At 40.6% G+C, this 24,958-nt stretch overlaps 1 protein-coding gene and 1 long non-coding RNA gene across 8 annotated transcripts in view; one reads left to right on the top strand and one right to left on the bottom strand.

Moving 5' to 3' along the window:
- The window catches only part of FAM184B (family with sequence similarity 184 member B), a 96,352-nt gene that overhangs the window by 44,537 nt on the left and 26,857 nt on the right, over positions 1 to 24,958 (top strand). For 5 of the 7 annotated variants that reach the window (XM_030563880.1, XM_030563879.1, XM_030563885.1 and 2 more), the window contains 5 exons: positions 2,184 to 2,319; positions 2,427 to 2,563; positions 3,458 to 3,664; positions 8,887 to 8,997; positions 10,400 to 10,537. In XM_030563880.1, the coding sequence (XP_030419740.1) occupies positions 2,184 to 2,319; positions 2,427 to 2,563; positions 3,458 to 3,664; positions 8,887 to 8,997; positions 10,400 to 10,537 (729 nt within the window). The remainder of the gene's footprint in view (positions 1 to 2,183; positions 2,320 to 2,426; positions 2,564 to 3,457; positions 3,665 to 8,886; positions 8,998 to 10,399; positions 10,538 to 24,958) is intronic. The other 2 variants (XM_030563883.1, XM_030563884.1) reach the window with 2 other exon arrangements.
- Positions 4,053 to 24,958, bottom strand: part of LOC115652178 — a 40,753-nt gene continuing 19,847 nt past the window's right edge. The window contains exons 6-7 of the long non-coding RNA XR_004000576.1: positions 4,630 to 4,705; positions 4,053 to 4,090 (exon numbers count right to left, since the gene is read on the bottom strand). This is a non-coding gene — a long non-coding RNA (uncharacterized LOC115652178). The remainder of the gene's footprint in view (positions 4,091 to 4,629; positions 4,706 to 24,958) is intronic.

Genomic DNA, 24,958 nt, shown 5'->3' with positions numbered 1-24,958 from the left:
TGCTTTGCTAAATTTGGGCCTTGCTGAACTAGCTAATCTGAAAGAAGCAGAAGCTGAAGGATAGAAACAACACTTCCTAGAACTTGGTCCCAGAAATAAAGATTAGATTGTAATTATACACTTAAGAAGACAAGTATAAAAGACTTCATGCTGTTGGTGTATGTGTATGTGTTGTCTATGACTTATGCATATTATATCATGCAACTGTTTTATATCTATTAGTTTTCCACATACCATAATAGTTTATGTATTGCTAGCAGAAACTTATTTAAATAGAAGAAAATGCATTGTTTCTGGCATGCAATTAAAAAAAAGGAACTGGAGGTGTCGAGGCAGTTTCAGGTCTTTTGCTTTTTGTGTCTGATTTTGGTATCAGCTGAATGGGGCTCAGGTTGAAATTACATTTGGAAGATCTGTTCTGAGGGCCAGATTCTCAGCCTGTGTAAATTGGTGGTGGTCTTGTGAAGCTAATGGAGCTATGCTGATTCACATAAGCTTAGACTCTTGTGTTTAAAGAAGAACTCTCACTCTGGGATAAATTTTGGGGGGGAAAGAGAACAGTTACACAAAATGTAGTTTCCAATATTTTGCTAATATTTGTTTTCACATAAAAGCTTTCCTTCATAAGGTGGCTTTTTCTACTGTCACAGGCTTATGACTACTTTTCACAAACATATTACAAGACTGCAGATTTTGAAGAAGAAATTTCTTTAGTCACAAATATCTCTGATCATTAGCAAATACTGGCAAGGAAAGCCATTAAATGCATTAAACATAAAAGGAAAAGGATGTTTAAGCGTGATGAATTTTCTGCTTTTTCCTCAGTGTATGACAAGTGCTTGGAGACCTTTGGATGAAAGGCCCCATGTCATGGTATAAATCCCCACTCTGAACTTTAGCGTCCAAAAGATGGGGTACCAGCATGAATTCCTCTAAGCTTAATTACCAGCTTAGAACCTGTAGTGCTGCCACCAACCAGGATTACAGTGGCTGGTACACTCTGGTCCCCCCAAAACCTTGCCCGGGGACCCCCAAGACCCAGACCATCTGGATCTTAACAGAAGGAAAGTAAACCCTTTCCCCCACCATTGCCTCTCCCAGGCTTCCCCTCCCTAGGTTACCCTGGAAGATTACTGTGATTCAAACTCCTTGAATCTTTAAACAGAGAGGAAAATGCACCTTCCCCCCTCCTTCTCTCTCCCCCTCCCAGACTCTCCCTGAGAGAGAAATTAATCCTAACACAGAGAGTAATTAATCTTTCTCTCCCCCTTCCCTCCTTTCTCCCCACCAATTCCCTGGTGGATCCAGACCCAGTTCCCTGGGGTCTCACCAGAATAAAAAAAAACCAGGTTTTTAAACAAGAAAAGCTTTTAATTAAAGTAACAGTAAAAATTATCTTTGTAAATTTAAGATGGAATATTTTACAGGGTCTTTCAGCTATAGACACTGGGAATACCCTCCCAGCCAAAGTATACAAGTACAAATTAAAATCCTTTTAGCAAAATACAAATTTGAACTCCTTCCAGCCAAATACACATTTGACCTCCTCACAGCCAAATACACATTTGCAAATAAAGAAAACAAACATAAGCCTAACTTGCCTTAACTACCTATTACTTATTATTCTGAACTTATAAGAGCCTGTATCGGAGAGATTGGAGAGAAACCTGGTTCCACGTCTGGTCCCTCTCAGAATCCAGAGAGTACAACAACCAAAAACTAACAGCACACACAAAAACTTCCCTCCCTCAAGATTTGAAAGTATCCTGTCCCCTGATTGGTCCTCTGGTCAGGTGACAGCCTGGCTCACTGATCTTGTTAACCCTTTACAGGCAAAAGAGATATGAAGTACTTCTGTTTCATTAACTCTTAACTATCCATTTATGACACCCCATATTAGAGCAAATTTATTATCATTATTAATTATTATTATTATTATTTCAGAGCCAGTGCATGTGTGATGACAAATAGTGAACCTGGTTTAAATAAAGTTCTAATTTCTTTAATAGATGTTGGAGGTATTGCAGTGCTTGAAAGAGGCAGAATTAACTAGCTTACCTCTAAGTTTCCAAGTGCCTGAGACATCACTATAGAGTAATAGTGACTGGTGACCTCTGCACTTGAGATGAAAATGGACTATATGCAAGATGCCAAAGAAATAAGTGATATCTATGATATTTTAGGACTTGGAAATACAGCTTAAGGAGTCTCAACAAGAGACTCTGGAGTCCAAAAGCACAGTGCAAAAACTGGAAGAAGAACTGACTGTAGCCAAAGAGAGGCTCATGCTGCAGGAGAATGAAATACTGAGTAAAGCAGGTATGCTATTCATTAATGTCATTGTTAAATATTTCCCTTACTAGTCAGTCATGTTGTAAACTCCCAAGTGATATATGTTGTTTGAAATGTAAATTTTACAACTGCAGAAGAAATGGAAACTGTGCTGAATTCCCAAAGCAAAGCTGAGAAAGAAGTAGATGAACTGAAGAATCAAATAATGCAGCTGCAGAAAATGACCTACACCAAACAGAGCCAAACCAAGGAAGGTAGTGAAGACACACAGGTATTTACTCCCAGACCTCTGAAGGCATGGTACCCCATCTAAGGCCTGATCCAAAGTGCACTGATATCAATGGGGATCTTTCTTTTGACTTCTGTGGACTTTGGATTGTGTGTGTAGGCCTCAGTCCTGCCAGGTAGTGCGTGCTTGGTCCAATCCAGCCAAGCACTTAAACATACACTTGACTAGTTTGGTTGACTTTACTTGGACTACTCACATGCTTAAAGTGTGGCTTATACTTAAGTGCTTTCCTGGTTCAGGGTGGAGTGCTCAATACCTTGTAGGATCAAGCCCTTAAAAAGGGAGAGGACCAAGACAGACTTCCCAAGGCTAAGATGCTGATTAATATAAAAAAGGAAACTATTTGATTCCATTTAGAAGCTTAACAAGAAAAAGTTCAAATAATGAACTCCCACCAGTAAGGAGTTTATAGACCCTAATAGCTCCCTAATTTATAGACCCTAATTAGCCTCCTGCTATTTAATTATCTAATTATCTCTTTACCATTATCTGTTAGCTCCTCCTACTGGATTATTGCACCTGGATGTTAGAAAAACACACTTGGAGTGCGAAACATAGCAGGGACCACATTAATACGTGGTGTAACTCCATGAAAGTGCAGTTGTCCATGAGGCGATCTCTAATTTCAAAAGTAGATCACATGATGAAAAAGTGTGAGAAGCTTGGTTATAAAAGATGTGTACAGCCCTGGAGCATTAAAATTTCACAGGAAGGGAGTGCTTTTTTGTTTTGTTTTGTTTTTTTGTTTTTAACAAGAACCCAGTGTTGTCCAATAGAATTCACCACAGAGGACAGGAAATCTCCTACAGAATAGGTGGACTGCTTAGGCTCCAGGACTTTATCTTGATTTTCTTATAAGGCCACTGTATTTTATAGCCCATGGAAGCTGCAGCTACTAAAATAGAAGATATAAAGCAACGACACAAAGAAGAACTTCATAAAATTAAAGGACAGTCAGATAAGGAGAAAAGGCGTTTGAAGGAGCAGCTTGTGAAGGGGTTGGAAGATCTTGTAAAGAAACACACAATGGAAATCAAATCTACTCAAACCTCCATGGAAGCTGAAAGAAAAACATTGCAGAAGGTGGGATGTTCTTCTATTAATAGATACTCTGATTCATCTGTTTTTAATCTCATTGGTCATAGTCGTTTTCATTATTCTAACTGGAGGCACTTAGAGTTACTAGAAAACGCAAGGATATTGTTTCTGTTCTAAAAAGTGAACTGAACTGGTGGTTTTTCTATGAAAAGCTTCACAGTCAAAGTGAATTTATCCTTGACGTGACTCCTGTGTTCTTGGCAGTGCCTATGCTTGAATGCCTTGCATGTGTCAGCAATGTGATTAAATTAATGTCCATCCCAAGGGATAATGACCAGGGGTTGTATATTCCAATCGCAAATTAAAATTCATATGGATCCTTGCTATTAAAAACTTGAATAGTATTAACCTACTCAATACTTACATATTTTCCAAACATAGAGCCCAATCCTGCAAGATGCTGAGAAGCTCCTGTAAAACAATAGAATTGAGAGGATTTAGCACCACTCATCATTGGCTCCAGAGTGCAGTTGCAGAGGTCAGATGTTGCTGCTGACTGCAGGAACCAGTGGCCACCCAGGCACAAAAAAGAATAAATAAGCTGATACTAATCTCCATACTTAATTCCAATCAGTAGGAGTAATTCTTGTCTTCCCTCAGATCCAGACAGGTTGCCTTGGTAACACCAGTAGTCATGGAAATACTGTAGGAGTCTATATTGCACTTTAATTTAAACTGTGGGCATTGCATTGGCACCCAGTCGCTAAAGAGATTCATCAGAGAGATGTAGTTTCTTGAGAAATAACCCTCTGCGGTAAATTCTGCCCTTGCATCTGTGGGTGGCACTCCCTTGGAGTCAGTGAATTTGCACATTGCAAGGCCCTTGATACAGCAAAGCACCTAAATAAATGTGTCAAATCCATCCTGATTTAGCAGAGCACTTAAACACATGTTTAACTTGAAGCAGGTGCTTAAATCCCAATGGGACTTAAAATTAAGCATATACTTACATGGCATGTTGAATCAGAGCCTAAATCAGAAAAGAATTTGGCCCTCTTTCTCCTTATGGGACTTGCTTATTTCTGCCTAAAAGATATATAAGCAAAACTATTAGAGCACACGACATGACAATCAAACCAACTAGTCTGGGCATCATTCCCATCCTTGTTGGAGCTGCAAGGGCCTCCTTACCCTATTTGCTTTGCTTTTACACTTCTGTCGTTGGAGTTCCACTTCTGGTTAAGAATCACTAAGCACACCTCCTTGTAAAGAGCATAAGGGAGGTTGCTACTAAGACATGTAAGGCACTCTGCCCTGCTTGCCAGCTGCTGAGCAGCTTGTTTTGTAGTACTCTTAGCCTCTGGGAGCAAAAGTCTGGGGATTGAACGTAGGTTCTTCCATGTAACAAAGCAAAGCTGTTTGAGTCTTCATTTGTACTATGAGCCTAATTTTTAAACAGGATGGATTGACTTAAATCGCTTTGATTTAAATCAGCAAGCAGGAAACTTTGATTTAAATAATTGATTTTAATCAAATTTTGCATCTGTACCTTTTAGTTACTTTCCTAAAGAAAGATTGATTTGCAACTAAGTATAGCTTTTACATTAAATTTGGTGTTTCTTTTTGCTAACCAGGAGGATACCCTATATCTATATACATTTATTTAATAATTATTTTAGCTTAACTTTTTACAAGATGATGCTTTTTTCCTCTTGCGATTTGTATCAAGTTCAATTTGGATGGAATTTCAAGCTAAAAATGCAAAAAGCAGCTTTTTAAAAATTAAATAAAACAACCTTAAATGCTGGATACATTAAAAAAAAAGTTTATCAACACGTATTTTGCATTTAAAACTAACTGATTTTTATTAAACAAAGGAAGTATTATTTGTAGTTAATGAATTGAACTGATTATTTCTGATCACTGTGCCCTTCATGAACTAGATCTCATTCTCTCACATCTAATTTTTATTCATAGATTGTTGGAGGAAAACAAGCTTTCCTGCTGTTTCAACTCCCAGTTGGTTTCTTAACTTTGAATGAACTTGTCATTGAACTGATCTAGTTGAATAAACTGTAATGAAGAAAATATTGTCTCTGAACCTGTAGAAGAGGCTACTGATGTCAAAAGCTGGTTTAGCACTTCAGCAAACTTGGCTTCTAGTGCTTAGCCAGTGATTTCCACCTGTTCAGTGGTTTGACTTTGTTTAAAACTTGGCAACAAACATGTACCATTTAATATTTTTGTAGTTATTTATATTGTTTCATGGATTATAATAAGTTTAGGCCTCAACATAAGTTGTCAATTTCAAATTTTATTTTAAATGAACTCATTTAATTTAAATAAAAAAAATCCAATTTAAATTAAAAAACCCTTCAATTTTTTTATTTTAAAAAAATCATAGTATTTCTACCCTGTTTTTTTAAGGGGTCACAGCCTGGCCCCCTTTTATGGGTGTGCACGTTTGCAAGTGCAAAACATCTGCACACATGCTCTCATTAATAATATATATATATATTATTAATGAGAGCATGATATATATATATATATATATCTCATACAATATCATTCAAAGGCTCCAGCCAAGAACTGGACCCCCTTGTGCTAGGCACTGTGCAAACACTTTTTAAAGCACTAATACATGTGCATGAAGCGATAGAGTTTAAATGCACAAAATCCCATTTGTCAAAAAGGGAACAGTGTGTGGAAAATTCTATCGCCTGACCATGAAAGTGCAAGTGTTTGAACGTGGCATGTCTAGGTGTTTTGAACAGGCAAAATTGTACTCACACAAAGGGTAGCCTCCTTCTGAAAATCCGACCCTTGTTTTTGAATAGCAGGTGAGCAATCTAATGTGTATGCCAAATGGCACTGGGAAAGGCCACAGGAAGTTTTCTGTGTGCACAATTTAAACTTCTGGGTTCAAACGTGAGTTAGTTTGTTTGTCAATAATATATGCACAGATATAGGTATTGCTTGGGGGCATCTTCTATAAACAGTAAAACAAAACCTGTTTTTGTCAAATAATATTTTTCATTGCTACGGTTACTCCTGTCCCAGGATCTAATGAGTTAAGTCCCTCAACAGCTTCATGAGGTAGGGAGATTATGATAATACCTTCATTTCAATTTAGGAAAACTGATGTACAGAGAGATTAAGTGACTTGCCAAAGGTCGCACAGGAAACCTGTGTACGCCTCTGATCTTCAGTGCTTTAACCACAAGACTATTTATTCTTCTCCTTTTCTTTGAAAACTAATTTTGTCTTTTCCAACTCTCTTCTCAGTTCTCTGTCAATCTCTTCCTGCCAGTTCACAGCACATCCACACTGTGACTTGGCTAGATTTCCATTAGCTTAATTATTAGCTATGAGAAATCCTCATTACTCCATGGTCTTTGCTTGTGTTTGCTAACATTGTACCTTCCTTTTAATTATATTACTTGTCTCTTCAGGAGTTTACATTCACATTGTTTTATGTTGAATGTTTTTAAGTCATTCTGCTTTAAACATTAGAGACTTCCATTGGGCCTGAAGTTCTTAGAATTGGCATCAGCACCCTCCCGCTTCCCCTCCCTTGCCCTCCCCGTCCCCCCCCACCGAAGTGGTCTCTCAAGGCCTGCTGGAGAAATGTTTTCAGTCAGCAAGTTGACACAGATGAGAAAAGCAAGTATTCAAATGAGCTTAAAATACTAGATTGCTCAAGGAAATTTTTAAGAGTTGAATATTCAGTCTTTCTACAGCAAATGAACACTGTGAAGATATTCAGACACTAAGGGATACATATTCAGCTCAGAGCACAGAGAGTTAGATGAGTTAAACTGGCTAAATCCCCACCTTCTGCTTTGACAATGATGTGTACAAAGTTGTGCATGCCCTGAAAGGAGGTTTAATTAACTATAAAAGCACTGAATTGACAACCTTCGACACTGAAATCCTCCATCCATTGAGCAGATACAGCATGGCCAGCATCACAGCAAGCTTCCAATCACTCTCTTGCCAATGGGCATCGACCTTGAACTGGAGGGACAGTTTCTAAGGGTGAGAGGTGGCAGTTCAATCTTCATTTAATTCTTGATTTCTCCACTGGGGTTGTCATTAAGGTTGCAGTTCTAATAGTGGTTTCTGAGATGTGCACACCTTTCCACTAGAAACTCTACTGAGATTAGCAGTCATCAGACTTTGATTATATAGTAAATACCTCTTTAAAAATGTGGTAGATGGTTCGCACATTAATACAACTTTAGATTAACCCTTCTTGAACACAGATGCAATATCAGACAAATGTCATCTACTCACTGCAGTTTTAACACTCCAAGCTGCTTTTTGGTGGAAGATTGAGACCACAGCCAGTGTAAGTCTATGCTGATCATGGAAACAGAACAAGACACTTAGATGACTCTGTAATTAATGTAAGGAGAGACACTTCAGGACTGCACTATCTATTATTGAGTAAACTGTTATGGCTATGCAGAATGCATGGAAGCAGCCTTGAAAAGACACAACAGAGTGTGAATCCTGAAAATAAGCCATGAGAAAATGTATCTGATTTCTTCAGCTGAAATTCCCTTCCGCCCTCACATGGAAATCCTTACCACAATTCATTTATGCTGGAAGCTTCATCAAGGGTCAAGGATAACAGTTTCTAATGGGTTGTTTGTAGGAGACTTGCATTGAATGGTTTTTCCACATAACAGTTGCTTGCAAAGTAATGAGATTGATTCATAACTGTATTTTCTGATTTTCTAAAATGCAGAAATTAGTAACCGAACTCCATTATATCTATTAATATGCATTCTCTGCCAATGCTTTTGCAGTCCTTTGCTAAGGGACAATGTGATCTAGTTCTGGATTGGCTTTCAGTCAAGACCATTATTTTAAGCTCTCTTACTGATTTATTCTGTGACCTTAGCCAGATCACTTCCCTCCTCTGTGTCTATTTCATCATGCAGCAGCACTTGGATACTACAGTGATGGGTGCAACAGAAAATCCTAATTTAAACAGACAGATAGATTTAAAATGGGAACAAGGAGACTTAACTTTCTTTGCAAAAAAACTGATGATTCTTGGATTCTTGCCATTCAAGTGCTTAAGTATTATTATTAGCTTTCATAGCACTATATAGACTCCTATGATCTGCCTCTGTTCATGTTCCTGAAACATATTGTCCATACCTCTTCCACCCTACTGAGATACTTTCTTTCCTTCTTCTATGATGTATACTCTGGGCATGGTCCTGCACGTTTGTAATTGTTTTATTTACTTTTAGGAGGTTCAGATACAGTTAGAGGAATTAAGAAAGAATGCTGAGAATGAAATAAAGCAGCTAGAGAAGGAGAAAGAAGCCCTAAGTAGGAAACTTCAGGACTCTTCACTTGAGGTATGTGGGCATAAATCCACCTGATATTAAAAGGACTCTTAATTTTTCTTCTGATTCGGAAGGTTCTTAATGAGATTCATAATCCTTGCTGTCTGCGATATCCTTCAAGGAAATTTGCAAAGACTATAGGTAGAAATATCAGAAATTATTTTTAAATGTCAACAAAGATTTTAACAAAATGATATTAATTTTCACTGAGCTTCATATAGGCTTACTCCTTTTTGTTTGTTTGTTTTTTGTTCCATAGCTCTCTAATGAGAAATTTGACTTAATGAGGGCGTGGACTATGTGCCCATGCAAGAGGGGAATAAGAACCTTACTAGATCCCTTATATGGGCTCCCCCAGATCTTGGATCTAGGTGCCTAGAAGTGAGGCTGCTTGCCTGCTTACTCGTTCCATGGAGCACATGGCAGAGAGGGGAAAGGAATGGATGGAACTTTGGCTCTATCCTCCATGCTGACTAGCCAGAGTAGCTCAGCTAGCATGGTATAGATAGTAATTTACTGCTGGTATAGGGCAGCAATTAGTTGCACCCCACTCCCAGGAAAGAAAAGGATACAGGGGAGGAATTGTGACCCAGAGGTGTGTCTCTGAGTCACAATGTCTCCCAGGGTGCTGCAGCTTACACACCAGGCCTTGCTAAGGGCAGTGCTAAGTCACAGTGTATCCCTAATTCATTTTTAGCGTGGAAGTGTCTATTCTAATACAGAATCCAACTGAAAAATAAGTCTGAGACATGTTAAAATCCTGATTATTCCTTTGTAGCACTTGTTGTGGATAGTCTATGGGCTAAATAACATGCATTCTCCAAATAAGTATGTTTGTCAAAATGTTTATCCTATGGAGTATAATGACTGAAGGTTTGATAAATAATTTGCCTGTCAAAATAAAAACAGAACCCTGACAAAAGCACTTCTTTACCCAGGGAAACAGTACACCTGTAAGAATGCTGACAATTGTAAATTTTGATCTACATAAATCTGGAATGCATTTTTATCTTCTCCCAGCTTTTTCCCTTGAAACAGCCAGGTCTCTTAGGGAAATGTTACCTGTTTTAAAACTTTCCATACATAATATTTCCTTTTCATATGCTGCTGAGAGATTTTTGCCGATGAGCATTTTTAACATTTTATCTCATGAGAAACAAGTTATCAGAGGTCAGGAAATTCCTTGTTCTCATCATATTACAAGTGAATTCAGTGCAATGGTGAAATGCACTGATGATGCTCAACACCATATTTGCTTTTCCATCTCATTACATTTGATGTCCTGCCCAGAATAACAAATTAACTGACCTGTAACTTGCTTCTCTGGGATTGCATTAAAAATAAACAGATGGGTTTTGGGAATGGGGAAGTTCTCATCTGTTGTTGTTGTTGTTGTTCTCGTCTGCCATCCTAGGTTTTAAGGCTTGAAGATTTTATCAGGCAAAATCAGGATATTCCCAGATACAAAGAATTTCTTCAATCTCACTCCAGAAAAACTCCTGAGAGGCAACAGGAATCAGATAGCCCATACTGTGAAACTAGCGAGGTACAGGTAGGCACTGTTGATTTTATGTTGCAATTTAGGTTTCCCATCATCTTGTATCCTCCATTTCACCACTTCTAAATGATTTCACTTCCAACAGAGGGGGTGGGCAAGTGGGAGCATTAATGACTCCACTTGCTGCCAATCAAAACATTCTCAGCTGGTACTTACAGACTCAAGGTGGTCATAATAAACTCTCTCTTCTTGATTTACTATAATTCAGTGTACAAAGACACAGAAAACATGGGGGTCCATTGCACTGAATGAAGGGGAATTGCACATTCCAGCATCAACCAGTTGTCTTTTGGGCCTTCTACTTATTTCCTAGTGTTATAAACTGAGAATATAACTGTAATCTGAACTCCATCTAAATCCGTTTTGCTTCAGTTTCTCTCTGTTTGCCTCTTGGCCACAGCACCCCCGTAAAACGACTGCCTGTGGATGATGCATATATTTTGACATATTTCAGATGGTCTTTTTGTGGCTTCCAAGGTGCCTGATGCAATATAGTACATCTTTTGGGAGGCCAGAAGTCACAGAACTCTTTGTGCCTTTCTGTCATCCTGCAAAGATACACGTATTCTTAGTACATTCAAAGCTGAGAGGTTCTTCCTTACCATGAAATAATGTCACTCTCAAACAATGCTTGAATATTATAGAGATAAGTGTTGATTGCTTTTGGAAATCATCGGTTGTCATAATAATCCTGTGCATTCATAGTATACCTTCCATGCAAGATCTCAAAGCACTTTATAAACAATAATTATTTAAGATGTATCTGAAAATAAATATTATTGTCCACATTTTACTGATGGGGAAATTGAAGCAGAGAGCCATTAAGTGACTTTCTCAAGGTCACAGAGGAAGTCTTACTGGCAATACCGGGAATGTAACCTAGGTCTCCTGACCTTCAGTCCTGTGGTGTAGCTATGATATCATTGTAATCTCAAGAGACACATAAGAAAGGCTATACTGGGTCAGACCAGTGGTCCATCTAGCCCAATATCCTGTCTTCTGACAGTAGTCAATGCTTGATGCCTCAAAGGGAATGAACAGAACAGGGCAATCATTGAGTGATCCATTCCCTGTCATCCACTCCTAACTTCTGGCAGTCAGAGGCTAGGGACACCCAAAGCATAGTGTTGCATCCCTGACCATCTTGGTTAATAGCTACTGAGCAACATCAACTTCAATATTTTTTTTAATCCAGTTACAGTTTTGGCCTTCATAAAATCCCCTGGGAATGAGTTCCACAGATTGACTGTATGTTGTGTGAAGAAGTTCCATTCACAACGTTGTAAATTCATCCATTCATCTGCAAGTGCTGGAATAGAGAAAGGAATTTCCTATGGAAGGACATGTGGATTCTTGATGACACTCTGTAAATTGCTTGTCTAGAACCATCGAACCATCATTTCTTGGCACAATTGCCCAAGGATTGAGGTCCAGTCAATTTCTAATACTACCCTTTCCTATGCACTGAGTATTCACAGCCAGGAGACTACCATGTACTATCTGAACAGTATTGTGTTTTGCTAAAGGCATGATTCCCAGCTGGAAATACTGAAATGGCTCAGTCTTGAGCTTCTGCCTCGAAGGTTAAGCAGTGTGCTGTCACTAATCCAGTTCTAACCTGGATAAAATTTCAGACCTAAAAATAGCTGCATAAGGCACATTTGTGGTTGGGTTGATGTAGTGAGAATGCTGTGCAGAGTGGAGGGAAGCATTATAATTAAATCTCACTCTGGATGCTCCTGGAAACACAATATTTATATACCACTACGATTTTCTAGGTAAACTAAATAAATCAAATTCTTGCCTCTTCTCGCTCTCAGAAGGAAGCACATGGGAAATGGACTAAAATAAAATTCTATAACCTAGGCATATTTGGTCATCTCCTTAGAGTTTTAGGAGCTTCCTCCATATGTGCTAAAGTGCAGGAGCTGATATTACAAGGTACATAGCATGGAAGGGCAGGAACCATCTTTTCATGTTGTACGCATGGACAGCACCTAGCACAATGGGGTTCCCGGATCCTTGTTCGAGGTACCTGAGGTACTACCAGAGTACACATAATAATAATGGCAATGTGGTAACCGAACTTGGTTTCCCCTTTTAGGAATTGCCCTGAGTATTGATGGGGCGAACCTGTAACCTTAAATGAACCTGAAATAACTTTGGAGCCAGCAAAACAACATCACATGGTAACACTGTGTCATTATGTTGTGATGTTTTGTCTAACATGGTGCCATTTCAAAGTAATATCATCATATTGCAAGTGAAATGTTGCAACATCATGGTACCCAAATTTGTCTCACTGACAGGGATGAAAGTAACTTAAAAGTCTTACCTGGCCTAAAAGGGGTGGGGCCTCAACCAGAAGGGGCGGAGCTGGAGGGGTTCAGCCTCCTTGATTCAGCCCTTCAGCATTGCCTGGCCCACATTGCCCAGGGCTCCAGTGGTGATTTAAACGGCTCGGGGCTCCGGCGGCTGCTGCAGTAGCGGCGTCTGGGAGCCCCCTGGGCCCTTTTAAATCGCATGTGGGGGATGGGAACAGTGACATTAAAGCCCTGCTGCGACAGTGGTTTAAGGACCCTACCAGCAGGGCCGCCAGTGGGGGGAGAGGGGGAGGGGCAAAAGGGTTAGCGATGTCAAAGCATTGCCACGGCAGTGCTTTAACATCGGCTGTGTACGGGCCTGTACCAGCAGCCACTTCTTACCAGTACACTGTACCAGCCCGTACTGGCTCACTTTCACCTCTGCTCACTGAACACATTCTCAAATGTGGTAATTCTAATCAGAAGGCAGTTTTAAGTCTTGTAAATGAATGCAGCCCCTTACAACAGGGATAGCAACAAGAACATCAAATTTTCTCTGTAATCAGGTAGCTAGAACAATAAGCCAAATGCTTCTCTTTGATTCCAAGAGCAGAGCTCATTCCCAATATTTCACTCTTCTTACGGGCACCAGAGAGAAGGAAGGTCCAGGAATTAGGGCTTTAGCTAGGACTTAGGAGATCCAAGTTCAATTTCCTACTTCACCACAGACATTCTGTATGATCTAGGGCAAATTGATTAATCTCTCTGTGTTCACCATCTGTAAAATGGGGATAACAGTACTTTCCTCCTTCACAGGAGTGTTGTGAGGATAAGTACATTAAAGATTGTGAGGTGTTATGATAAGATGATGGGGATTATATAAGCCACTTAGAAAGATACAAATCTTTCACTGGTGTCTAGGTGTCTAATTTATTCATATAAGGCATTTCTAATGCCTCCATAACCATGGTAGATAGAGATATCCACATATGAATAGAAAGAGCAGAATATGGATTGAAAGAAATAAACCCATTCTTCCCAACAAAGAGATCCTAATTATGGTTAGAAAAGTAAAATATTTTTAAAGTTTTATAATTCATATTCTTTCTATACCACACTGGATGTTTTATCAGTCATTTTCTCTTTTTTTGTGGGAGGGTAGGGGGAGAAGGTTGGGAGGCAAAGTCAGCTGTTCTTAGAAGGCCAAGTGCAAGCATACTGTGAGAAAAATACCTTAATATTGGTGAAAAATGATATTAATAAAACTATTTTGTTAGGTCATTGGCTAGGCCATTACAAAGTTGTCTGTGTCTTTATGGAATATTAAGATATGTTAATATTAAGTATGTTACAGCCAGGATGTTGGAAAATATAACAGTACATATTATGATTAGCTAGTTATGACACAAAATATTCAAGCTAATCAAAGAAATTCCATGAGGTTTCTATCACCATGGAGACAAGCCAAATGTCAGGAAGTTATCCCTCCTTAATCAGAAAACCGTGTTCATTACCTTTAAGTGTCTCATCTAGACCAAATACCTCCCACTTATATAAATATCAGTTTGATACAAATGTCATCCTTATCTCAAGACAAACAATGTAAAACATTCACATTTTAGGAAGAGACCTGCTTGTGAAATGGAATATAGGGTTGAATTATCACAGTGATAAATCTGGGGGTAAAGTGGGCTTTTTCACCCTCCAAAGAGAAACTTCTAAGTAAATCCACACAACAAAGTCTATAAATATCTTTCATGAAATGAATTTTTTAATTACCCGAAAATTGTCATTCAGAAAAGTTTATAGGAAATGTGTGTACTTGGAAATGTTTTAAACCTTTTGTTTATTTCTTAAATGAAATGTCAGACAACTTTGTGAAATGCATGTTTGCAAATATGTTAGCTAAATAATAATATATGGAAATATACCTATCTCATAGAACTTGAAGGGAAGAGTCATTGAGTCTAGCCCTCTTTCTTCAGTAGCAAGACCAAATACTGATTTTGCCCTAGATCACTAAGTGTCCCCCTCAAGGATGGAGCTCATAACCCTTGGTTTAGCAGGCCAATGCTCAAGCCACTAAGCTATCCCTCTCCTCCATGCAAAGTTCCTCCTATCATAGCTTTATAAATGGTAACATGCTTTATGTACGCACATGGGATCTAGTGACCTTGCTTATCTATTAGTAATATAAGAAGACATTTAAGTGTAGAATATTTATATTAATGGGGAATTAATTAATTAATTCCTCGCAATGGTCAAATAACTCCCTCAGGAAGACACAATCATCTCTCCAAAAATTGTTATAAAGAATTAATAACTCGTTAAATAACTATTTAAGCAAAAGGATTTCTGCGAATTATTTAATTTAAAAAAAACTGTTTTGGGAGCCAAACACTTGTATATAAAGAATAGGAGTGTTTTGGATGCTTTAAAAATGGAATTTCATTTCCTGACAAACTCTAATAAAATAGAAGAAATATCTCAGAAAGTGAACTGAATAAAAAGAGAGAGTTAAAACTTAGAATATTAAGGTTCAAAGGATCTCAGGAGATCATTTAGTCTAACCTCCAGACAAATTTTTACACCAGTTCCCTAAATGGTCACCTTGAGGATTGAACTCACAACTGTGGGTTTAGCAGGCCAAGCTCAAACCACTGAGCTATCCCTCCCTGTTGTCTGGTACTGTCCTGCCACAAGAAGAACAAAGGCAATTAGATACATATTCAAGAGCTATAGGTGTCACCTAAGCCAATCCCAAAGGCATGGAGCCAGTGAAAGAGTGACAGCAACTGACTTTGAATCTAAACAAACCTGGAAGAGGTGTGTTTTCCTACAATTTCATGGAATTAGGAAGGAGAAGAGTATAAAAAACTCTGAAGAGAACACCTCTCACATACACACCCTCTCTGCTACTCTGCTTAAACAGCAAGCACTCCATAACTTATCCTGTCAATCTCTACAAGCAGGCTACAAGAGACACGCAAGAAAAACAGAAGACTCAAGAAGAGAACAAGCCAAGGAAAACCTCCCCAAGAGTTGAATTTGGATTGGTGAGAAAAAGTTAACTAAGACACTGCCAAGAGATTAGATTTAAAAACTCTTGTAGTGATTTTATTGGAATATTGAAATTCAACTGTAACTTTAAAATATGAACAGTTTCTCTGGTTAATCACCAGATGGTTAGACTATATATTCCTGGAGAGGAGACAAGGGCTAAACATTGGTAAACAGAGAAATAGTGGGACTTAATTGGATTTTAAATTCTTTATATTGTGTGACAGGGTCAGGCCAGATGGCTACAAGAGAGTGGTCAAAGGTAGATACATTAGCTCCAGGTTCAGCAGGTCCCTTTTCCTGGGTAAGATAACAGGGACTATTCCAGGACACAGAAACTTTCTAGAACTAATTAAGGCAGGCAGGCTAATTAGGACACCTGTAGCCAATTGGGAAGTTACTAGAATTAATTAAGGCTAATCAGGACACCTGGTATAAAAAGGTTTTCACTCCAGTTAGTGGTGTGTGTGCCTGCCTGCCCTGAACTGAACTGAGGAGGAGGAGGAGGAGTACAAGTGTTAACGGCCATCAGGAGGAAGTGGTGGTGAGGACAAAGAAGGTGTTGGGAGGAGGCCATGCGGAAGTAGCCCAGGGAATTGTAGCTGTTCCAGAAGGCACTCTAGACAGCTACAGTCCACAGGGCCCTGGGCTGGAACCTGGGGTAGAGAGTGGGCCTGGGTTCTGCCCCCTCCCCCAACTCCTGATCCAACCCAGGAAGATCTCTGAGGCTAGCAAAATCTGCCAATAAGTGCAGGACTCACCAAGGTAGAGGAGGAACTTTATCACAATTGGTTAACTCAGATGTGTAGCGAGCGCCCTCCGTACCCTTCGACCGGAGGGGGCCCCGCAAGGAAGGGGGCCCCTAAAAGTGGCAAAAAAAATGTAAGGTATAACTAGGTAAGTGACATTTATTGACGCTATTGCACAATCCATGTCGGTTTTACTGACAAGACCGTGAAGTCATTATGATACATCATAATGCTATTGGCTACATCAGTTGTCTGTCGGTCAATTTCGAATTTTAGTTGGACCCATTCAAAGAATGTGTATTTGCATTCATAATGGTGGTTGGCGGATAAATGTTATTAATTTAGTTGTTCAGTTTTTTATCATTTCCAACGCAGAAGCGTGCTTTGTGATGTCTAAGAGAATGTCTAAGAGCGGAGCTAGTAAACGAAAGGCAGCAAAAGATGCCGAGAAGGAACTTGAGAAAATTCCAAAGTTGTCAACGTATTTTGCGCTGCAATCCAATGTACAGGTACAGGTACATGAAACAGACAGCGCTAGCAGCGACGAATCATATCCAGAAGTATCCAGAAGTGCTTCAAGTGAGGTCGAAGGTGAAGTCAGTTGTTCTACCAAACAAACTGTGACAGATATTCCAGCTGCTGCCGGGAAAGAAGTATCTGAATCTGAACAACTGACTGATGATCCAGGAGATTGGCCATCTATAATATCGGACAGGCAAGTGTGTGACATTGTTGCACGTGGCCCACCGCAGCAGAATGAAAGTTACGAATTTCCATTTAACGAGGAAAGACGGAGGTTCAGAAGTACTCATTTCTATCGAACCATGGCAAATGGTGAGAAAATAAGACGTTCATGGTTAATGTACTCAGTTCAGAAAGATGCCATTTTTTGTTTTTGTTGTAAATTATTTGGCACTGGCAACATACCGCTACGTCGTGGAACATCTGCTTGGAAAGCACTGTCAAAAAGTCTTCAGCAGCATGAAACAGGCAAAGGTCATCAAGACTGTATGGTGAAATGGTTTGACCTTCGGTCAGGTATAGTAAACCGTACATCTATTGACCAACTCGAATTGCAGGCTTTTCTGAAAGAAAGAGATTTCTGGAAAAATGTTGTCAAAGGCATGGTTGATGTCGTTATTTTCTTGTCCGAAAGAAACTTGGCATTTCGAGGAAGTAATGAAAAGCTCGGCGATCCTTCGAATGGCAACTTTTTGGGACTGATTGAATTGCTTGCAAAGTATGATACTGTCCTCAGCGAACTTTTACAGAGAATTAAGAAGGAAGAGACACATGTTCAGTACCTCAGTCCACAGATCCAAAATGAGCTGATTCAACTTGTTGCCAGTAACATTCAAGAGGCCAACATAGCACAGCTTAAAAAAGCAAAATATTATTCAGTTATTTTGGACTGTACTCCCGAGGTGTCACATGAAGAACAGATGTCTGGTGTTACGCTTTGTTGAATGCAACGGTGAAGATGGTGTCAATATTCGTGAAGCGTTTGTTGGTTTGCTTAATGTTCATGATACAACTGGCGAGGGCTTATCGGAAGCGTTTCTTGAAAAGGCAAACAACTTAGGAATAGACATTGCTGACATGAGAGGCCAAGCTTATGATAACGGCGCAAATATGAGAGGAAAGAATAAAGGATTTCAAGCCCGCATGCTAGAAATAAATGACCGTGCCTTGTATGTACCATGTGGCGCTCACACTTGGAATCTTGTGATCTCAGATGCGGCAAGGTCATCAAAATATGCCGTTGACTTTTTCGGTCTGATTAACAGAATATACGTTATCTTTTCTTCACCTTCACGTTGGGATATTCTTCAAGAACATATGCCAATATCTGTTAAAGGGTTATCGGACACTCGTTGGGAGTCGAGAATTGATGCTGTGAAGCCATTGCATTATCACCTTGAAGAATTGTGCAATGCTTTGTCATCTTTGCGAGAATATGCGCTCGAAAAGAAAGATGGCAATACAGCAACAGAAGCCAGTGCGCTTTTAGACCATGTTACTACGTGGCCTTTTGTTCTGACTGTGTACATGTGGTACAATATACTATTTCACGTCAATAAAACCAGCAAATTAATTCAGTCACCAGATGTGTCAACTGACATACTGCAGGCAGAAGTCGGTACTACAATGAAGTTTTTGGAAGACTATTGAAATACAGAATATAACTGTGGTCACAAATGCACGTGAAATAGCAGAGCATATGGATATTGAGCAGGTGTTTCCAGAAACCATGGTGTGACATAAGAAGAGAATGTTTGATTACGAATGTGCTGATGATTCGAGTCGTCTTTCTGCCAAAGAAAAATTCAAATCGCAGTTCTTTCTTGTTCTCTCTGATCAGGCCATATCTTCTGTTTCGTCGCGATTTGACCAACTCGTGGAGTGGTATAAGTTGTTTGGATTTCTGTACAACGCTAACAGCCTGAAGCAGTGTCACAGAGAAAATGAACTGGAGAATCACAGCAAAAATTTTGAAAGAAAAATGGGAGACATTGATGCCAACGAACTCATAATGGAATTGAATCGTTTTATTTATGTCATTGAGAAAGAGAGAGGCCTTGTCACGGCAAACAATTTTTTAACGTACATAATACAAGAACAGCCTTCAGGAGATATATCCGAATCTTTGCATTTGCATCAGAATTCTTCTGACCACACCAGTTACTGCCGCTGGTGCTGAAAGGAGCTTCAGCAGAATGAAACTGATCAAGAATATCCTGCACTCGACCATGACAGATGACAGGTTTTCTGCCCTTGCAGTTATCTCAATCGAAAACAAGATTGCCAGATCTCTGGACTATGATGCATTGATTAACCAATTTGCGGAGAACAAGGCTCAAAAGAAGCGCTTTGCGTAAATACAGAATACATGTACACTATAGGCCTATGTATACATAATATGAACCCTGTATATTGTATAAAATAAATATCACATTCCAGTTTCTGCATTGTAAGGGGCCCCGGACATATGTTCGGAGGGGGCCACGTTCTTTGTTGCTACAGCCCTGGGTTAACTGGCCTAATTTAAGATGACTCTTTAAATGGCTTCTTCTAAGTAACTCTCTTTGATTCCATAATATTCAGTTAAGTTTCCCTATTTTCTCATGTATAAACTTGCTGGTGGTTATTATTAACTAAACAGGATCTACCTGCTTATAAACAAATTATTTTGTCCAACTATAGGCAGTTCAAGTATGAATGAATTTACAATAATTTTGGGAAATGAAACAATATACTTTAGGATTAATTTACCAGATAAAGAACACGTAAGAGTTCACTCTCAATGGTATTGCTGCCAAAACTCTGCACAGAGAGGCACACAGATGCAATTGTAATGGAAGTAACCAGTTCATTATTTGTGGAGTTTTGTTTAATGTTTTCTTTGCTTTTCTTTAATAATAAAGCCATTGCTAATAATTGTGATTATTTTGCCTGGTCTCAATTATAGTGTCCCTTAAAAGAATGCCTGTGACTAAAATGGTGGGAGTCACACCCCTGTGGTGATGATGATGATAAGAGAAACAATTAGGGTAAGTCTACACTACCCACTGGATCGGCGGATGGCGATCGATCTATCTAGGATTGATTTATTGTGTGTAGTGTAGACACAATAAATCAATTGCTCTCCCGTCAACTGCTGAACTCCAGCAGTGCGAGATGCGGAAACAAAGTTGACAGGGGAGCTGTGGCCATCAATCCAGTGCTGCAAGGATGCGAAGTAAGTAATTTTAATTCGATCTAAGATATGTTGACTTCAGCTACACTATTCTCATAGCTGAAGTTGTATATCTTAGATTGATCCCCACACACACACCCCATGTAGACCAGGCCTAAGAGTTGGCCTGCCATTTCTTGTTTCTCTAAACTTAAAATTACTTGGTATCCCACAATTTAAAATTACCCTCTTTACTTCACGATACTATTGAAATTTGAAAATAATTCAGCAGCACATAGTAAACATACTGCTACTTGCTGTTGGAGCTGTGGAAAAGGGATTTGATGCATCTTCTGATCCCTTAACACAAAGTCTTGTTGGATGGAAGTGTATGAATTATGGTATTAGGTCTGCAACAGACTGTGCTTTCAAGAGGCTTTGTTTTGCAGTAGGATGGTATAAAATATAAAGTCACACAAGCTGTTGCTGTTATTATTGTCTATGAATGCTAAATAAAATGAGTCAGATATTCAGCTGATGTAAATTGGCATAGCTCTATTGACTTTCAGTAGAGCTATGCCAGTTTAAACAACCTGAGGGTGTGGCCAGATATTTTGAAGCAATGCAATGCAAGACTGCAAAAAGGCTGAATGTAGCAAAATGATCGGGAGTGAGGGCATGCACTGGTGAATCTTGAAACCCCTTTTCATGGCTTGAAAGATAAGAAAAAAGTTTAGTGGGATGTAGCCTTTGTTTCTGGACCTCTGTCTAAGATATTAGAAATAGTGGGGTGCATAATGTATTCCTAAGAAGAAATATTTGGTTTGTATGCCTATCCTATTTGTATAGCTCCAACTCCCTTTCTACAAAATAAAATATTTGAAATAGGAAATCCTTTTTCCATCCAATTTCCTCTTCATTCATTATTCTCTGTGACCCTGCAGATTTACTGCTCAATCTGTTCCTAGTCTGTGTGAACTTAATATTACCAATGTTTTGAACTATTAGTTCTTCTCTTAGAGCTTTCTAACCTGGTAAGCCCAGTTGAAGTTCAGATGTCCCTCTTCTTCATACTTATTTGATTCACAAAAGGAAAAAGCACCCTGGGTTTTTAATTGAAAAATACAAAGCCTGAATCTGAACACCTCATTTGAAAATTATACTTTGATGCTTCCTCCCAGTGGTATTTGGGCCCAGAAAAAAAATACGCTGTGGAGTAAATTAACGTTAATATGTGTTATGCCTATCCCTTCCCCCTATCTGGCCCCTCCACTCCCCACCTCCTGACTGCCCCCCTCAGAACCTCCAAGCCATCCAACCCCCCCCCCGCTTCTTGTCCCCTGATCGCTTCCTACTAGGCCCCCCACTCCCTATCCAACCCCCACTGCTTCCTGTCACCTGACTCCCCAGATCCCTATCCACACCCCCACCCCCTGACAGACCCACCCCCAGGACTCCCACGTCTATCCAACTGCTCCCTGACTGCCCTCTGGGACCCTCTGCCCCTTATCAAACCTCCCGACTCCCTTACCATGCCGCTCAGAACACCAGGACTGGCAGCTGTGCCACTCAGCTGGAACTAGCCACAAGGCTGCACTGCCAAGCAGGAGCTCGCAGCCCCGCCATCCAGAGTGCTGGTGGCAGAGCAAGCTGAGGCTGTGGGGGAGAGGGGACAGCAGGGGAGGGGCCAGGGGCTAGCCTCCCCAGCTGGAAGCAGGACGATCCTGCAGGCCAGATGTGGCTGGCAGGCCATAGTTTGCCCACCTCTGTAATATACCATTGACTATGGATATGTCTACAGTGAGAGTTTACCCATGTCTTGGCTCATATGCATTTGTCCACATGTCAGTCAAGCCTGCTGCCAGTCCACACTGCAGAGATGCACATGTGCCATACCCTATGTAGCTGTGTCCAGAATGACACTATAGCTACTTGTTATTCCAACCCTGTATTCATAGGTGTTTATCCCATAGTCCTTGGTGTCCTCTCCACATGGAGCTGCTCCAGTGCTAGAACTTGTCTGTTCTTCCTCACTGCCTGTGTGGAAGTTCTTTCAGGTTGCGATACCATAAATCAATTCTGGCTGTGCAACCTGCTCAAATTCTGTCTGTTCCAGCCCGGGGACAAGCCATGGATCTGATTGATCAGCTGCCCCTGCTTGCTAGTGAATGGTTTATGCAGTGGAGTAGACAATTGGCAGGACACTTTATGGCATTTCATGAACAGTTTCATAAACACCAATGTTGGTAGCAATGGCAAAATGCCTGACATGAGTTTTCAGGAGCTATAGACACTACCTGTTCAGAGAAGCTGGGTCCTTATCCTCCTAATAATATCATTATCAATGGCGTGTTGTTGCCTACCATTATTTTGGGGGACCTGATCCTAACATGGCTCATGAAACCATACTCAGACAACACTGAACCTGGCAGAAGCAGGTTCAGTTACATGCCTCAGAAGTTGTAGGATGGTTGTGGAGTTTGCCTTTGGCAGGATAAAGGTCAGATGGTGCAATTTATTGACCTCTTTGGATGCCCTTGTGGTCAGTGCTGGTCATGTGATAGCAGTCTGCTGTGCTCTCCACAACATCTGTAAGGTGAACATTTTTATGAAGTGAATGCAAGGAAAGACACTATCGGTCAGGGACAATCACCAATAGTGGCTCTAACTTTTGTTTGAGGCGGGTGAACCACTGGAGAACATAAATATTTTTGAAATACTAGAGTGGGGAAAAAAATGCTGTTCCAGTGGTGGGATCCCATCAACTTATGCAAGGGAGATTTTTAGAAAACTGGCCATGAAACTGCATATCCATTGAGCAGAGGGGCTTAGTGAGCTACCAGCATGGTCCAAGAATTTTCTGCTCCCAGAAATTTGAGAAATCATCTGGAATTTTTATTCCATGAAAAGTTTTCAGACGTCATCGTCCTGGAGGGGAATGAAATCAGGATGAGAATTAACCAAAGTTTGCATTATGAGGCGCACCTCTAATGACCGGTGGCTGACGCAGTCTAGGGAGAAGTCTGGAGCAGAAGTCAATTGTGTACAGGTTGTCAGGTAGCCGGAAGGTCAAGCCATATAAGAGGCTGTCCAGGGAAATGGTCAGATTTCTCGCAGTGGTCAATAGCTAGAAGATCCAATCCAAGGGGCTGAGTCAGCGGATTAGGGATGCTAGGTAACAGGGTAAGATCAGGTGAGGCAGCAGGGCAACAAGGTAGGTCAGGCAAAGCAGCAAGGCAGTCCAGGCAGCAACCAGCAGGTAATTGTCTGTTGCTCAGACACCTTCCTTTTCCTGTTGGGGCCTCTGTAGAGTTCAGGTACCCAATGGTGCTGCCTGTCCAGCCAATCAGGGACCTGGGGTGTAGTTGCTATGGGTCTGTAGGCCTTGAGCACTACGGTTATTGGTCAGGAATGGCATTTCAGTGCCTTACTGTGGCATAGCAGCTAAGGATGATGCCAGTGTGCCTAGGCTCAATACTGGGGTTCTTAGATAATCCCCATCAGGGCACCAAAGGAGCAGGCTTGTCTGGATGGAAGGCTCTGGCTTTTTCTGGAGGGTGCACATGATGATATGGTTCCCAAGACTGGTCTTCCAGCCTGTACACTTCCTAGTCAACAAGGTACCATCCATATCTTCCCTCTTCATATCTGTGAATCTAAGTTTTGTGGATCAGGTATTCACCTTGGATTTGGACTGGTGGAGGGGCAAGTTGTTTCCGTTGGGGGGGAAAAGATTGTTGGAGAAAAGTTTAAGGAGCATGACATGGAATACAGGTTGCATCTTAAGATATCGGGGAAGTTGAAGTTTGAAGGTTACTTGGTTGATCTGCCTGCAGATCTGGTAGGGACCAAGGTACTGGTGGTCCAGTTTACGAATGGGTCTGCCTGTCTTGAGGCACTTGGCCAATTTCCAGGGACTGGAGCATGCACTGCTTCATTAAATCCCAGAACTTGCTATGGGTCCTGTTGTAGCACTCAGGTAAGGTACTGTGAGTTTGGCTCCTGATGGAAATGTGGGCTGTGGGTCTGCAGGAGATGTTTTCTCTTGCAGTCTTGTGAGCTGTTCTTGAAGGGTGTGATTTTTCTGCACAAAGTTGGTCCATTGTAAAGCTTGGTTTTCCACCTGCAGGCAAGTGATCTGCTCCTGGAGGCTCAACATCCCTTGTGGCTCTGTACCTGTGAGTTCTATACCCTTTTGGGGTAGAAAAATCCTCAGTGGAGACCAGCATGGTCTGAGCAAACTGTAATGCCTGGTGGCTGAGGCGGCTAAGTGGCAGTCCAGAGCAGTAGTCAAGTGTGCACAGGTTGTCAAGTAGTATCCTGGCAGTCTGGGGAAATGGCTGGAGTTTTCACAGGGGTCAGTTATCAGAAGGTGCAATCCCAGGGGCAGGGTCAGTGGGTTGGGGAGGTGAGGTGGGCAAGGTTTCAGGGCAACAAGGTAGGGTCAGGCTGGAACCAGTAGGCAATAGTCTGTTGCTCAGACAGCTTCCTTTTCCTGTTGGGTTTTTTATGTAGTCCAGGTACCCAATGGAGTGCTACCCGTCCATCCTATCAGGGGCCTGGGGAGTGGTTGCTGTGGGTCTATAGGCCTTTAGCACTAAGACTGGTCAGGGGTGACCATTCAGTG

This window comes from Gopherus evgoodei, chromosome 5 (genome assembly GCF_007399415.2).
Source record: "Gopherus evgoodei ecotype Sinaloan lineage chromosome 5, rGopEvg1_v1.p, whole genome shotgun sequence".
Classification (NCBI taxonomy): domain Eukaryota; kingdom Metazoa; phylum Chordata; order Testudines; family Testudinidae; genus Gopherus; species Gopherus evgoodei.
Note: the sequence above shows the minus strand (reverse complement) of the source record. Positions and strands in the feature narration are given on the sequence as shown.